The sequence below is a fragment of the Ammospiza caudacuta genome, chromosome 15 (assembly GCF_027887145.1).
Source record: "Ammospiza caudacuta isolate bAmmCau1 chromosome 15, bAmmCau1.pri, whole genome shotgun sequence".
Classification (NCBI taxonomy): Eukaryota; Metazoa; Chordata; class Aves; order Passeriformes; family Passerellidae; genus Ammospiza; species Ammospiza caudacuta.
Window position 1 is genome coordinate 18,753,110 of NC_080607.1, and position 14,926 is coordinate 18,768,035.

A 14,926-nucleotide genomic window follows, 5' to 3' on the forward strand; every position below is an offset into this window, starting at 1 on the left:
TTTGTCTGCTGCCACCCTGAAGGTGTTCAGAGTTTGGCCTATTGATTTTTAACGATAAAACTAGTGCTCCCTCCCTTTTTGCTCATTGTTTTTCTTTGTCATTTCCCAGTGTCTCACAGCTCTGAAATGCTCCCTAGAAATCCCTAACGAGATGAGGAGTGTTCTTAGCCAGGAGCCTGCCAGGAGCATGTGAGGGAGCTGCAGGATCAGGATATCAGGGGATCTTCTGCCCTCTTCAGCACGGCTTCTGCTTTTTCTGTGCCTGCAGGAACTAATCCAGAAGCAAATGTCACTTGAACAGAAATTAGGTTCTACCATAACTGGAACCACAGCAGGCCAATTAGGGTAATTAGAGCATATTTGCTACACTTTATAAATATTCATTCATTGTCCCTGCAGCCCTTGTGACAGGAGCCGGAGCCTCGTGCAGCACCAGAGGCAGGCAGGGCACAGAAACCTGTGTAACTCTGTCAGGCTGAGCCTCAGCTCCTCCTTTGTCAGGTCCCCTCATTAATGACAGCAGCTTTGTAGCCATCCTTAATTAGGGTCATAATTTAACTCCTACATTCAGTGTGGGTCCAGAAAAACGGGGCTGTAAACCACAATAATTAGCCTGCTCAAGGGACGACCTGGAATATGAGAATTTCCCAGCCATCATCTGCAGATTGGGATTCTTTAAAAAACTTTACAGTTCATTTGACAGCTGTCAGTCATGAAAGTGAAGTGGTCAGCAAGATAATAATGTTTATCTTTTTGTTAAAGATAACAATATCATTTTAATGGTGCCCACCTCAGGAGCAAAGGAGGCAGCAGGATAAATTCCTGTAGTTAATTCTATAGAGAAATGAAGTTTTGACACAGAACTGCTGAATGATAAATTGCAGTGCTGCTCTCCCTCTCATTAGTGATGCTGCTCATGTCACAAAGCAGCTGAGAGGAATCATCCCTAACTCTCCCTGTGCTGGCAGCTCCCAGGTCAGCCAAGGAAAAGATGACTCAGTTTCTTCACTCATAAAGGAAAGCATATTTTGTGAAATCAATAAATTTTATCCTCATGCAAACCCAACCCAAGAGCACAATCGCAGGTGACTTTAATTTTGGAGAGGAGTATTTCTGGGGACAACATCCATGGGCAAAGCTAAGGCTGCAAAGCATCTCATGGCACAGTGAGGGGAGGCTTCCAGGAGTCCTGAAACTGGTTTGAGGAAACTTTCACTTGAGAGGGACCTGGGAAAGCCCCAGGTGCATTCTGTGCATTCTCCTCCCTCTCCAGGGACAGCTGCAGTGCTGCAGGCACCTGCACAGCACCGTGAGGATTCCAGAGGAATTCCCCCAGGGAAAGGGTGTCCAGGCCCTGGCAGGGGCTGCCCAGGGAGGGTTGGAGTGCCCAGCCCTGGAGGTGTCCCAGGAATTCCTGGAGGTGGCACTGAGTGCTCTGGGCTGGGGACAGGGTGGGCACCGCGCACAGAGTGGACGGGATGTTCCTTGGAAGCCTTTCCAACCTCAGTGACTCTGGGATGCTGGGATTCTGAGATGCTGGGATGCTGAAATTCTGGGACTCTGGGATGCTGGGAGGTTGGGATCCTGGGATTTTGGGATTCTGGGACACTGGGATGAGTTACAGTTGCATTTTTGCCTGTTCCTGACAGGCAAAGCCAAAGGACAAGTGCTCCCTGTAAGTGCAGCTCTGGCTATTTTCTGTATTGGGTACAGTTGTATTTATCACTAGGAGAGGGACGGTGACCCAAATGCCCACCTGGCCCCAGAGGTGGCTCCGTGCTGCTGGCAGGGTCAGGAATCGCTGGGAAGCGCCCCAAATCCGGGTGTGAGTCGGTGTTTGGGGATGGGACGGGTTTCATCCTTGCAGAGCAGGACCGTGCCCAGTGCAGGGATCTTACATTGCCATCTACGGGCCGCTCCCGGCAAACTCCGGGCTAAAGCTCCCCCCGGCACCGGCCCACTCTGAAAGGGGGGAGAAAATACTTAAATATCTGGGGAAGTTTTTTTAACATCCAGAGGAAAACTTCAACCCACTGCACTGCAGCCGTGGCCTCTCCTTTCCAGAGCGGGCTGGGGGTCTGCAAGGAAACGCGGATGAAGATACCATCACCGTCACTTCTGCAAGGGGGAAACTCCTGGAAATGGTTCTGCAGCTTTTATTTGGTTGCAATATTGACAGGAGATACTTTTCAAAAGGCTAACACAACTTTATCTGACTAAAATTAAGATTTTCCAGGTCACGTGGGCAATGTAAACACCTCCATCGCTTGTACAAGAGCAGCCTGCTAAGTAAAGTTATGGTTTTATTTATAAAAGGAATGACAGAATCTACTTTAAGTGATTAAAAAAAAGATACAGTCATCTAATTGAGGATGACAAGGCAGCTATAGAGAGTTTTAATGAGTTCCAATCACTGTCACACCTGCTACCTCCCACTACTCCAGCAGTAAAGTGAAACAGAGCAGAGTTTCAGAAGCGTGTTTGAAATGACAACACGCAAGTCCTGCAAATGACTTCGGTAAATTCTGCCCAAAACATTTCTGTCCCCCATGTGGAGTACACCTCTGGCTCTGCACATACTTATGTGTCCATACAAATATATATATAAAAGGGCAACTTTAAATACTGCGATGATTTTTGATAATTTCAGACCCTTACATAGTGAAGTTAGAAGTGTGCTTCACAAAATGAGAACTTTTCAGCAGGGCCTGAAGCAGTAGGAAAAGGGGAATTGATTTGAACTAAAAAGGGTAGATTCGGACTAATGATAAGGAAGATTTTATTAATGTGAGGGTGGGCAGGCCCTGGCACAGGTGCCCAGAGCAGCCGTGGCTGCCCCTGGGTCCCTGAAGTGTCCGAGGCCAGGCTGGACAGGGCCGGGAGCAGCCTGGGATGGTGGAAGGTTGGGATGGGATGGGATGAGCTCTAAGGTCCTTTCCCACCCAAACCATCCTGTGCTTCCATGCCTCCTTCCCCTGCTCCCGAGCAGGTAAATGCCCATCTGCCCAAGAGACTTCATTTCCCAGAGGACTTGCAAGGAGCCATTTTAAATTTGGAGATAACCTTTCCTCAGAGCAGGGATTTGGTCTCCTAGCAACAGCAGGAACACCTTGAGAGCCAAAGCACAGCTTCCTCTCCCAGCAGGAGCATCCCTGTGCCACTCCTTCCCCAGCGAGCCCAGCGAGGGCCAGAGCACCCTGAGGAACAGGCAGCACCCATCTGAGGGTGCCAGGGGCAGGGCAGAGCCTGGGCACAGCTCTGCCACAGCCTGCTGGCCTGATCGGCCTGCCAGCTGTACCCTGATCCCCGCGGATACCTTCATTTTAATCATTCCCAATGCAGCCCAGGAATACTTTCTTCTCTGGCTGGAAAACTTGTACGCAGCAGAACTGCACTGAATTTTTATCAGCTTGCTTTTCTGCTGAGGTTCACATGACAGCCATCACTTTGGAGGGCAGCTAGTTTTTGTTCTTAGCAGGAGTAGGAAATAGCAGAATTGCAGGTACTTTGCAATGAAAAGCACCAGAGGGCAAAGCAGCACCATCACAGATGCATTTCAGTTGGCTCTGGATCAATCACATGGAATATATTGTAAAGAACAGATCAAACGAGCACAGTCAAGGCTAAAAGCCTGCAGAATGGGCAAACAGAGGTGATTTTCTTTTCCTGCACTGACAGCAGTGTCTCAGGTGCTTTGGTGCTGCCAGGGGAGCACAGAGGGTGCAGCTCTGTCAGGGCTCCCATCAGAGCAGGTGCAGTGCCCCACTGCCTTGTCCAGGTCCCACAGTCCATGAATGTGAGCTATTACAACTTTTAGAACATCTTTATTAAATTGGTTCCTTGGAACTTGCTCACTGGAGTAAGATTTCAATACAACACACACACAGCAGAGACTGGGGGGAAAGTGATGTGCACCAGATGAGTGCAAAATAAAACTTCGCAAACTCTGCATTTCTTCTCTTTCACCTTATTCTGCTTTTCTCTGCTTCTTGTCCTGCCCTGTACCTATTTCTCCTCCAAGATGTGGAAGCTGCAGAGTGAGGCAGAGCAGCAGGGCTGCTATATTTAACCAAGCAACACAAACCACAAAAGGTTAATGCCAGAAACCAATTTGTGGGTGCATTTTCTGTTGTTTACATTGCTGCAAATGTTGCTACCCTAATCCACGTTAATATTCATCTCCATTTTATTTTATTTTATTTCCCTGGTGTTTTTTTCAAAAGACCTGCACAATGATGGATTTGTACCAGGGACCTCAGCTCCTGCTAAGCTTGAATTGCATCTCTGAAGCTCGGGAGAGCTGTGGTTTATTAACTTGCAGTGCCACCTAGCACACAGCCCTCACATTATTCTTTCTGTAGTTTCACAAAGGACAGCTCAAAGCTTCCACATTTAAAAAAAGGATAAATCTATGCTTGGAGTGTTTGAAGGACCTAAAGCAAAGTTTTGTTTAGAACAGTGAAGTTTGTATTAGAAAATGCAACCCCAAGACATGGAGGGCGAAGGCCAAGATCTTGTCCTGACCTCCTCCCTCCTGACAACAGAGCCCAGCCACGCTCAGAGCCCCCTGGCCAAAGCAGCTTCCCTCCATCCACAGTGTCAGCACGCCCAACCTTCCCACAGGGCTTGGGCAGCAATGCAAACCACAAAGTTTTAGTGCTTCTCTAGAGTTTCTAAGGAGAGCTTCTCCCAGTGAACAGAGACACCACTACATGTTTGGAATTGAAGAATTAAAACAAGTCAAAACAAAAGATAAGCCTGCAATAATAAGAATGGTTTGGGCTTAGTTATGATTTTATGATCCTTGATTGTTCAGCCTATCTTCAAAGAGCCCAGCACTGCATTTACAGAACAAATAAGCAAAACAATCCTGGAACAAGGAAAGAGACTTCACACACAATTTCTATGCACTCAGATTTAGAATCAAAGAGTTTTTCCCTTCTCTCCAAGTCCTTGGGTTCTCCTTGCTTGGACTGACTGAAAGGAATGCCTTTGTGAGGGCAGAGGGATGTGTGACACAGCACCCACCATGGCACTGACAGAATCACTGCCCCTGCCGCCTTTCACATTCCAGCCTCTTCTTGAAGTCATAGTGAAGAGAAATCACAGTGAAGACAGACAAATGTGAACCCAGGTCAGGCATTTCAGCAAGTCCCCCTGGTTTCTATTTCCCAAGAGAGGAAACTCCAGAATCCAGGCATTGTGACTGAGCTGTGTCTCCACAGCCCCACGACTCTTGGGCACACACCACAAACACTGAAATTTACTTTAAGTCCTTTCCTGTTTTCATTGTCCTCTAAAGTGCAAGATCTGACTCTCTGTTTACAAATTCACAGCTGTTCCTTCACAAGGCTAGAACCATGGCATGTTATAATGCAGCTGGGAGTGTGGCTGTTCTCAAATTTATTTTACCAAAATACACATTTCCAACTACTAATTATAATGGCACTATTCCTTTTTTCCCCTGGTACAATGTGAAGATTAGTCATGACAGGTGTTTCTTTCCTCCTCAGAAAGTAAAGAAATCCATACCTTAATTAATATAAGGAGATAATTGCTATGTGAGGTGATGAGGCCTCAGGCAGCTCTGTTAAGCTATTTATTTCTCCTTCTTTTCATTCAGTAAGTACAGACACTCCCCAGATGTGCAGAGCTCTGCATGCCAGCCAGCAAATCCAGCTGGGGAGGTGCCACTGCCACAGCAACAGGGAGAAAACTCAGGAAACAGGGCTCTGTCCTTGCAGGAGGGAGGATAAATACCTGATTCTGCCCTCTCTCACCTCCCCATTATCCCTCAATCTCTCAAATCTTGTAAGCACTGATAAAAACATTTTCTGTCTGTTTTACCAACTTTCCGGGGTCAAACTTATGTCTTATTGACAGTTAACCTCAGTTTCTGTATTCAAGCTGGGGAATCACTGCTTTGCCTCCCAAAGGAGGATGGATGGCTCTGGAAGTTCTTTACACCCAGTCCATAAATACACACGGCTCCTACACAGAACTGAAAGGTGTTGACCACCGTGGTCTCATTAGTGCTGTCCTGGCAATTCCCTGTCACAGATTAATAGTGCTGCAGACCAGCTAGGGATTAACAGTAATTATTTTTTATTCATTTCATGCACTGTTTCAATTTGTTAATCACTTCAGAGACTGAGCAATAACATAATTCCTGTGTTTTGCTGTTTTCCAGGTTACAATTGCTAATTAGGATATTCTCAATCACCATGTGCACAAGTCAGTAGTTATGCCAAGTTTTTACTATTAAATCATAACCAAGGAACTCTTTCCATATAACCAACATTTCTTTCCACTTTCATGGACAGATTTACATTTTTACAAAAATAATCAGACAGCTACAAAAATAAGCATTTTTCTTAGGAAAAGAAGGTAACATAAAAAAAGCAGTATGGTATTTCTGTCTGGTTTTCCCATGTGACATAGCCATTACACAGAGGAGACGGAACCCTACAGAACACACTCTGAAGATATGTGGGTTTTTTCACCATTTAAAATTCTAGTACTGAGGAAAGGTTGAGTCAATTTTAGTGGCCCAAGCCATGAGCCCCCCTTTGATATCCTTAGCTACCACAGAACCAAATTCTTCGGCAGGTAACTCCTGCAGAATTTTTACAGCCTTCTGCGAATCATTTCCTAACTTGCACACGACATACACGGGGAGCGGGGTTTGGCCGTCAGTTCTCTGCCTTTCCTCGCGAACCCTTTCGTGCAGGCGCCGCAGGGCGTGCGGCTCGCGGTCCTGCAGGCTGCGGAGCGGGATGTGCAGGGCGTGCGGCAGGCGGCAGATGTCCGCCTCCGCCGGCGGCCGCACGTCCAGCAGCACGTGCGGGGCCCGCGCGTCCAGCAGCGCCTTGTACTGCTGCACCGACAGCCTGTCGGCGGCGGGCAGCAGCTGCAGCGCCCGGCACTTGTCCGTGGCACACGAGCCGCAGAACGCCTCGTAATCCTGCAGGCAGGTGATGCTGGGGCTGTCCCCGCACACGGCGCAGTCCGCTCTCCTCGGCCGCAGCTTGATGTTGCGGAACCGGCCCTCCAGGGCGTCGAACGTCAGCATGGAGCCGCTGAGGGAGGAGCCCATGCCCGAGGCGATCTTCAGCACCTCCAGCGCCTGCAAGCAGCCGACGATGCCGGTGACCGCGCCGAGCACGCCGCCGTCGGCGCAGTTGGTGACGGCGTCGGGCGGCGGCGGTCGCGGGAACAGGCAGCGGTAGCAGGGCCCGCCGCGGTGGTTGTACACGGCCAGCTGCCCCTCGAGGCGCAGCGCGCTGCCGGACACCAGCGGCCTGCCGGCCAGCACGCAGGCGTCGCTCACCAGGTAGCGGGTGGGCGCGTTGTCCGAGCAGTCGGCCACGATGTCGTACTGGCGCACGAGGCGCAGCGCGGAGCGCGGCCGCAGCGCCCCGCGGTACGGCACGTACTGCACGGCCGAGTTCAGCCGCCGCAGCGCCGCGGCCGCCGAGCGCGCCTTGGGCCGCCCGCGCCGCGCCTCGCCGTGCAGCACCTGCCGCTGCAGGTTGCTCGTCTCCACCACGTCGTGATCCACCAGCCCCAGGCGGCCCACGCCGGCCGCCGCCAGGTACTGCGCCAGCGGGCAGCCCAGCCCGCCGCAGCCCACCACGAGCACGGAGCTCCGCGCCAGGCGCAGCTGCCCCCGCACGCCCAGCTCGGGCAGCACCAGCTGCCGGCTGTACCGCAGGATCTCGGCCGCGCTCAGCGCCGACCGCGCCGGCAGCGGCGGCAGCTCCGCGGGGAAGCCGAGGGATCCCTCCTCCTCGTCCTCGTCGTCGTCCTCGTCCTCCTCGTCGGCATCCCCCGAGTCTCCCCGCGCCAGCTCGGCCGCCAGGCGCTCCCGCATCCCGCGGGCTCCGTCCTCATCCTCGGCGTGCCCCGCGTCCCCCCGCGCCGGCTCGGCCGCCGAGGGCTGGCGCGCCCCGCAGGCTGCCTCGTCCCGCTCCCGCTCTCCGTCCTCCTCCTGCTCGGCCGCGTCCCCCCGCGCCAGCTCGGCCGCCAGCCGCTCCCGCAGCCCGCGCAGCTCGCGCTCCCGCCGCCGGATCTCGGCCCGCAGCCGCGCCGCCGCTGCCCCCGCCATGGCCGCCAGCGCCGCCCGCCCCGCCGGCCCCGCCGCTTCCGGCGCGGCGCCGCGTCACTGCCGCCATGGCGGCGCGGGGCCCCGGGCGCGTCTCCGTGCTGCTGCCCACCTACAACGAGCGCGACAACCTGCCGCTCGTCGTGTGGCTGCTGGTGCGCACCTTCGGCGACAGGTACCGGGCACGCCGCCGGGGCCGGGGCTCGGAGCGGGGCCGGGGCGCGGAGCGGGGGCCGGGCAGGGCTGCGCAGGGACAGCCGTGTCTGCGGGGCTGGGAATGCCCGCCCGTGGAGTGACCGGGCCGCACAGGTGGGGAGGGCGGTGCCGACCTCCGTGCGCACACGGCTGTCCCTGACCCGCACCGAGCCGCCCGTCACTGGGCTGGAAATCCGTCCCAGAACATCCAGTCCAAGCCGTGCCCGTCCCCACCCTGTCCTCGGCACCGAGTGCCGCCTCCAGCCCTTCCCGGGACCCCTCCAGGGATGGGCACTCCAGCCCTCCCTGGGCAGCCCCACCTGCTCATTGGGAAATCATTTTCCTTTCAGTGGGATCGACTTCGAAATTATCATCATAGATGATGGAAGCCCAGATGGGACGCAGGAAGTTGCTCAGCAGCTGGAAAAAATATATGGATCGGATAAAATAGTGAGTTGTGTATTCAGTAATGTTTCTTCTTTATTTTTTCTTTTTTTTTTCTTTTTTTTTTAATTGAAAAATAGTGTAAGTCCTTGAGAACTGGGATGGATTCCCTGTATTTTTTCTTCACATCCTTAAACAAGTTGTTGTACACCACTTTAGACAAGTGTAAGCTCGGGACAGTTCATTCTGACCAAATATGCAAGATCATGAATTGTTTGCAAAGTGTTGTCAGTCCTTGGTGCATTTCTGTGTGCTCCTGAGCAATGACTGTGAGTGTTGCTGTACTTGGTGCAGGCCCGAGGGAAAGATGGGGTTTGGATAAGATTTAATTTCATTTTAATTGACTGCAGGAGTAAGGAAATTGGAAAGATGAAAGCTGGGCTGGGCGTATGATTTATTTTTAATCTGTCTCATTGCATTCCTCAAGAACAGGATTTTTTATTTATTTTTTTATCTCTGTAATATATTACTACATAACCCTCAGTTATATACAAGATGGTGTCATTTACTTATTGGCAGTCAGATACTTTTCAATCTGTTACTGTGTAAATGCCAAGTTTTTTAAAGTATTTTTGGACTAAGTTGCATTTATGAAGATTGTTTTAAGAAAAAAATATATAGGAAATTTCAGAGTATTTTTTAAAACTGTATGTCAACTCATTTATGTGTTCTTTATATCTCCTGTAGCTTCTGAGACCCAGAGCAAAGAAGCTGGGCCTGGGTAAGTCCTTATTAACTCTGATTAGTAAAAGCAATTAAAGAATCTGTTGTATACTTTGATTCAGTGTATAAAGGTGCAGAAGAAATCACAGTAAAGCCCAAAAGCAGAAACAATTCTCATCAAGCTGTTTGTAAACAAACAATCTTTAAAAATGCACATGAAAATCCCAGTGTGTTTCCAAAGCAGAACCTCAGAGCAGGTCCTCAGTGCTGCCCTGACCCCTGAGCCCAGGCTGGGGCTGAAGGATTGGTGATGGTTTGGAGCCCAGTCTGCTTCCTGAGGCTCCTGAGTGCAGGGGCTGCTCTGTAAATGGCATTTCAGGTAGCGGCCCATCCTCAGGTGCAGGTTCTGTGTGCATTGCTGTGTCAGAAGGTGAGGGCAGTTGTTTCTGTTTCCATCAGGCACTGCTTACATTCATGGGATGAAGCATGCCACTGGGGATTTCATCGTTATCATGGATGCTGACCTCTCCCACCACGTAAGGCTGCATGTCCTCTGCTCCGGTACACTCTGCTGGAATTCACTTCTCGGTGCTTGCTCTTATTGTACCCCTGCCCTTTTTTCTGATCTGTCTTTCTTTCATTTCAGCCAAAATTCATTCCAGAGTTTATCAGGTGGGTGCTGATTATAGTATGAAAGTTGATCTTTATAAATTATTTATGAGGCAGCATATGAAATTCTGTGCCATAGTGGGTAAAAAATAATGATTAGATTCCCTGAAGTAGCTCTTTATAAGAGAACAATTAAAAGATGTTTGAATAATGCTCATAGCCACTCTTTGTCTCTTATTTGTTCAGAAGTTTGTAAAATACAGATTTTGTATTGAAAGGTTGATTGTTCTTACTTTGAAATTTGAACTTTGAAACATTCCTCCAGTTTTTCTGATAAAACCAATTGTTTACAGAAAGCAGAAAGAAGGCAATTTTGATATTGTATCTGGAACAAGATATAAAGGAAATGGAGGAGTGTATGGCTGGGATTTGAAAAGAAAGTTAATCAGGTTAGTAGTTTCCATCTCTTCACACAGAAATTTGTTACTTGTAAATAATAATTCCATTCCTGTAAGCTGAGCTCCCCAGTCCCCAGAAGTGCTGTCCCTGCTGGGCACTGCAGTCACACTGAACACCAGGAGCACCCACCACTGGCAGTTCCTTGGTTCAAATCCACCAAGAAGGGCTGGAATGACACGGGTGGGCTGGGAAAGGGGGTTGGAGCAGTGGCCTCAGGCTGGGACAGACATCCAGTTCATCCAGGGAACAAGCTGAGGCTGAGCCCTGCAGTGTGAGGGACACCCTCACCTGCCCAGCTGGAATGCTCCTGTCCCTCCCAGACAACAGGCAGATGTTCATGTTTATTTATTTATCCTGTAAAGAATCTGGAGCACAAGCTGTGTTGCAGTCTGATCTGGAGGTGGATTTGGATTGTTCCTGGTTTTTCATGGTTGGAGTGAGTGCCCATCTTCTTGTACTAAACAGCTCTAACATGGATGTTTTCTTTCACAGTCGTGGAGCCAATTTTCTGACTCAGGTCCTGCTGAGACCGGGGGCATCAGATCTGACAGGGAGTTTCAGGTAGGGTCTGGTTTGCAGTTCCTGAAGTTTATTGGAAATTAAGAAACTGCCGGATAAGGACTGGAGTAAGAATGACATTCTTTACTGTGGACTGTGAAATCTGTTTGGAAAGGGTGGAAGGAACAGTGGATTAGATTGCAAGAACTGCTGCTCCCATGACCTCGTTAGAGAGTTTATAAATAGTAATGAGCTGAGTGATTGCAGTTCAGATTCCTACACTCTGTCTGGATTTCTGTGTTCCAGAAACTGGGTTTCAGGCTTTATTTCCTTTGGAATTGTTCACAGGCTGTACAGGAAAGAGGTCTTACAGAAGCTGATGGAGAAGTGTGTTTCCAAGGGATATGTGTTCCAGATGGAGATGATTGTGCGGGCTCGGCAGCTGGGATTCACTGTTGGAGAGGTATGGGGCCAGCTGGGATGGGCACACATTGCCCACTTCTGGGTACTGCCAGGAAGCAGCCAAGATTTTAAATTAATACAAAGAAATTAGATGTGTAGAGTTCTGTTTTTCCAGCTGTGTCAGGTGAATGCCAGACCTGAAGTGCAGTTTTTTATTCCCCTCTTCCTACTGCCATTCCTTTTGCAGCACACAATTTTACAAGGTTCCTCAAAGGAGGGAAAGAAGTCAAAATACACCACAAAGCTGCTCTGAGCCTTTTCTTCCCTGCTTCCTATTGTACAGACATCTCTACTCAAGTCTTTACAAATTATTTCATTTCTCCAGCAGCCTGATTCTATTTCAGATTCATTCTCTGTCAACTATTGCCTTGTTATTTTCCAACTTTGCAGCTCTCACAACTTTCTGCTTCTAAACTCCTTGAATGTGCTGTCTACAGTCAATGAAAAAACTCCATGCAATTGTTAGATTCTCTATCTCCAGCAGCCTGCTGCCTTTTTTATTTCATTGAATTGCTCTTGCTGCATCTTTAGAGATGCTTCACTGGGAATCTCTGTGTAGGAGAATCTCAGAGCCAGTTCTTCATCCTCGATTCCAGGACTATAAATTGTCAGAGAATTGTGGTGCTTGTACTCCTCTCTCCAAACTTCATGTGTGGCATTTCTCCATTGACACAGGGTAGAGCATTTCCTCACAACAAAGCAGCTCTTATCTCCCACCTTTTTTGCTTGTGGAACAGCATTACAGGGAAAAAATACTTCTTCAGCAGAGTTGAGAACTGAGATTGAGCTGTGCCAGTTTAAAAGGAATAAATGGCTGATGAGAACTCACACAGGCTGTACCTGGAGAGTTGCATGCACATCTCTCCTGTTCTGCTGTATTTCACCAGGTGTGCAGGGTCCTCCAGCACATGGAATAGAGCCTGTGAGAGCAATGAGGGAACCTCTTGTGCAAGGGAGGCAGAAGCCCAGAAACAGCTCAGTGCTCAATTCCTGTGCTAAAGGGTAACACTGGAGTCCCCTCATTAGATATTAACTGTTCTTCATCCTGGTCAGGAAGTGCCACTTGTGCCATCCTGCCCTGGCACCATACTCAGTGACTTCTGCCCTTCAGCTGTGTGGAGTTGCCAGGATTGTCACTGGGATGGTCCAGGTGACACTGCTAAGACAGCAGAGTCATTGCTGAGTCTCTGCCTGCCTTTCTGGGCATCTTCCTGTCCTGGGCTCTTTCCTGTCTTGGCCTCACCTGCTGGAATCGTGAGAGACCCTCTGGCACACGTGCACAGGCCTGGGATTGGTGTGTTCCTCTTGCCAGATGATTTCTGGTTGACACTGCCAGCTAAACACCAAGCCAATTTTTTAGTGCCGATTACAATTGCAATTCTTTGTTTTAGTTCCTGAAGTATTTTAATTTGCAGACAAACATTATGGAAATGGTTGAATATTCTAACACAGAGTGTTCTGTCACATGTCCCTTGTGTGTGCTCAGAGGGGTGAAAGCAGAACGTTCCCAACATCTCATGAGCAGTGAGTTCATCTGGACAGTGTCACTTTGTGAAGGAGACCAAAATTAATGTGTCAAATGCCTGTAAATGCTGCAGATAATCTATAAAGTGGCCAAAGACTGATAAAAACAGGTCTTGTACAATAGGTGCTGTCATGTCCTGAGGTCATCTCACAGCCAGGGTGAGGTTGAGCTGCTCTGTGCTTCCTGAGGCACTGACTCAGAGGCTCTGAGTTTGGCTGACAGGGAAATGCTGCAGGCTTTGTGAGCTGTTAGTTTGCTCTGCCTGGGTGGATCATCCAGCTGTGAGTAATGCCTTTGGATCAGCTTGAGAGGTGATAAACCAAGCCATTCCACACTCCCCAGCTGTGGGGCACCACTGCAGCCCTGGTGAGAGCTGCCACAAAGGAGCCAGCCTGCTGCTTGCCTCCTCCCCATGCCTGAACAAGCTCCAGCTCTAAGGGCCTTCTTTTGTTTCCACAATTCCTGATGGTTTTGGTTTTGAACCTCAAAACCAATTTTGCTTGTTTCAACAGGTTCCCATCTCCTTTGTGGACCGTGTCTATGGAGAATCCAAACTGGGAGGCAACGAAATTGTCTCCTTTCTAAAGGGGCTCTTGACCTTGTTTGCTACAACCTGAGAGTTCATCCTGAAGTAAATTTGTTAGACAGATTTTCTGATGTCTGTGTAGATTTAAACATATAATGGCAAAAGCCTGATCGTTTGTGAGGTGGCCAGGAGACCTGCCATGACCTAACAATTAAACACCATCAACAACAAATCAAACATTCTGCAGCCCAGAATGCTCCTTCCGACAGAAATGGACTATATGGTAACTAAAAATTAATAAAGGCTAATGCTTTTCTATTTTTGTAAGAATAATTGTCTTAATAAAGAACACAAAGCTAAATGATCTTTTGCATTTGGAGATGAATCATTATTCAGCAGAAGATAAGGATAATTTTGAAATAAATATGAGCAAGGACCAAAAAACCCTGGAATGTGTCCTGTCTTTATTCTGTGGTTTGTAAATATTAATTTAAATACTTACTAATTAGTGTCCTTCCTTTCCCCCAGCACATGTACACACTGTCATGAAGCAGCTCCAAAGTGCTCCTGGCTGGGGCAGTGTAAGAGAACTCAGAGTTCAGTGGTTTGTGCCTGGACTGGGGAGAAGGAATATCCTTTGGATAGAAAATGGAGCCATATGCATGGAGTCATTTTGTGGTGTGTTTGTCCAGAAGCAGATGAGTCCCTTTCCTTCCCTTCTTTAGAAACTAAACCCATCTAGAGTCTGTGAAGTGGGACCTCAGCAGGCTTAGGGAACACCCCAATCACTCAGGGAAGATAGTGCAGATTTTTTCCTGATGTCACGTTCCAGTTTGCAAAGTGAAGTCTGTATTTGCTCCGGATCCTGAGGAAGGATGTGCAAGCAGCAGTGCAAGTTTTTGTTTCATGGCCTGATAGATAGAGCCAGAACTCAGAAATTACGAAGCTCTTGCAATCAGATGTGCAATTGGGAGGAAGATGAGATTATTCCAATAATGGCATTATATATCTGTATTAAAAATATAGAAATTATAGATACATAGCCTCTTTTTTTTTTTTTTTTTTTGTGGACACCTGGGTCAGAAAATTAATGGTGTGACAGGAGAAGCAACAAGTATTTTAAAAATGTTGCCTATTTTGCTTATGTTTGTCGGCATTCCTTTAGCATACTAGATGCAGTTGTTAATGTTAGAAAACATATAGGAAGTCTGTAGACAAATGATGAATTTATATTTCACAGTCATCATATTGATAAAATAATGCAACAAAACTTGGAATAAAGGTTATTTTCTAGTGGACAGCTTTGGAGCTAGTTCTGTGTTCTCTAGTGGGGCTGTACAGATTCTGATTGTTTCTCCTTTGCTGACTGTCCAAAGCAAATGCTACAGATGGAATTTGCTTTCACATAATAAAAGATGCAGATTTTGAATCCACATGTAAC

The 14,926-nt window shown here is 48.5% G+C and overlaps 2 protein-coding genes across 2 annotated transcripts; one reads left to right on the forward strand and one right to left on the reverse strand.

The window, feature by feature from the left end:
* Window positions 1-5,914: 5,914 nt before the first annotated feature.
* Window positions 5,915-8,107, reverse strand: MOCS3 (molybdenum cofactor synthesis 3). The gene has a single exon (XM_058814863.1). The coding sequence runs from the start codon at window positions 8,105-8,107 to the stop codon at window positions 6,515-6,517; it is 1,593 nt and encodes a 530-aa protein (XP_058670846.1). The 3' UTR covers window positions 5,915-6,514.
* A 58-nt stretch (window positions 8,108-8,165) lies between these two features.
* DPM1 (dolichyl-phosphate mannosyltransferase subunit 1, catalytic) lies at window positions 8,166-13,917 on the forward strand. The gene is made up of 9 exons (XM_058814790.1): window positions 8,166-8,279; window positions 8,650-8,749; window positions 9,431-9,464; window positions 9,866-9,942; window positions 10,053-10,078; window positions 10,369-10,464; window positions 10,967-11,035; window positions 11,321-11,435; window positions 13,472-13,917. The coding sequence occupies exons 1-9, from the start codon at window positions 8,173-8,175 to the stop codon at window positions 13,574-13,576; spliced, it is 729 nt and encodes a 242-aa protein (XP_058670773.1). The 5' UTR covers window positions 8,166-8,172; the 3' UTR covers window positions 13,577-13,917.
* The last annotated feature ends 1,009 nt before the right edge of the window (window positions 13,918-14,926 follow it).

What these genes read in the sequence shown, in the direction of transcription:
- MOCS3 (XM_058814863.1), bottom strand. Translation starts at nt 8,107, where the DNA reads ATGGCGGGGGCAGCGGCGGCGCGGCTGCGGGCCGAGATCCGGCGGCGG.
- DPM1 (XM_058814790.1), top strand. Translation starts at nt 8,173, where the DNA reads ATGGCGGCGCGGGGCCCCGGGCGCGTCTCCGTGCTGCTGCCCACCTAC. An exon ending in ATGCTGACCTCTCCCACCAC is followed by an intron (nt 9,943 to 10,052) that starts GTAAGGCTGCAT and finishes CTTTCATTTCAG; the next exon opens with CCAAAATTCATTCCAGAGTT. An exon ending in TGGGATTCACTGTTGGAGAG is followed by an intron (nt 11,436 to 13,471) that starts GTATGGGGCCAG and finishes TTGTTTCAACAG; the next exon opens with GTTCCCATCTCCTTTGTGGA.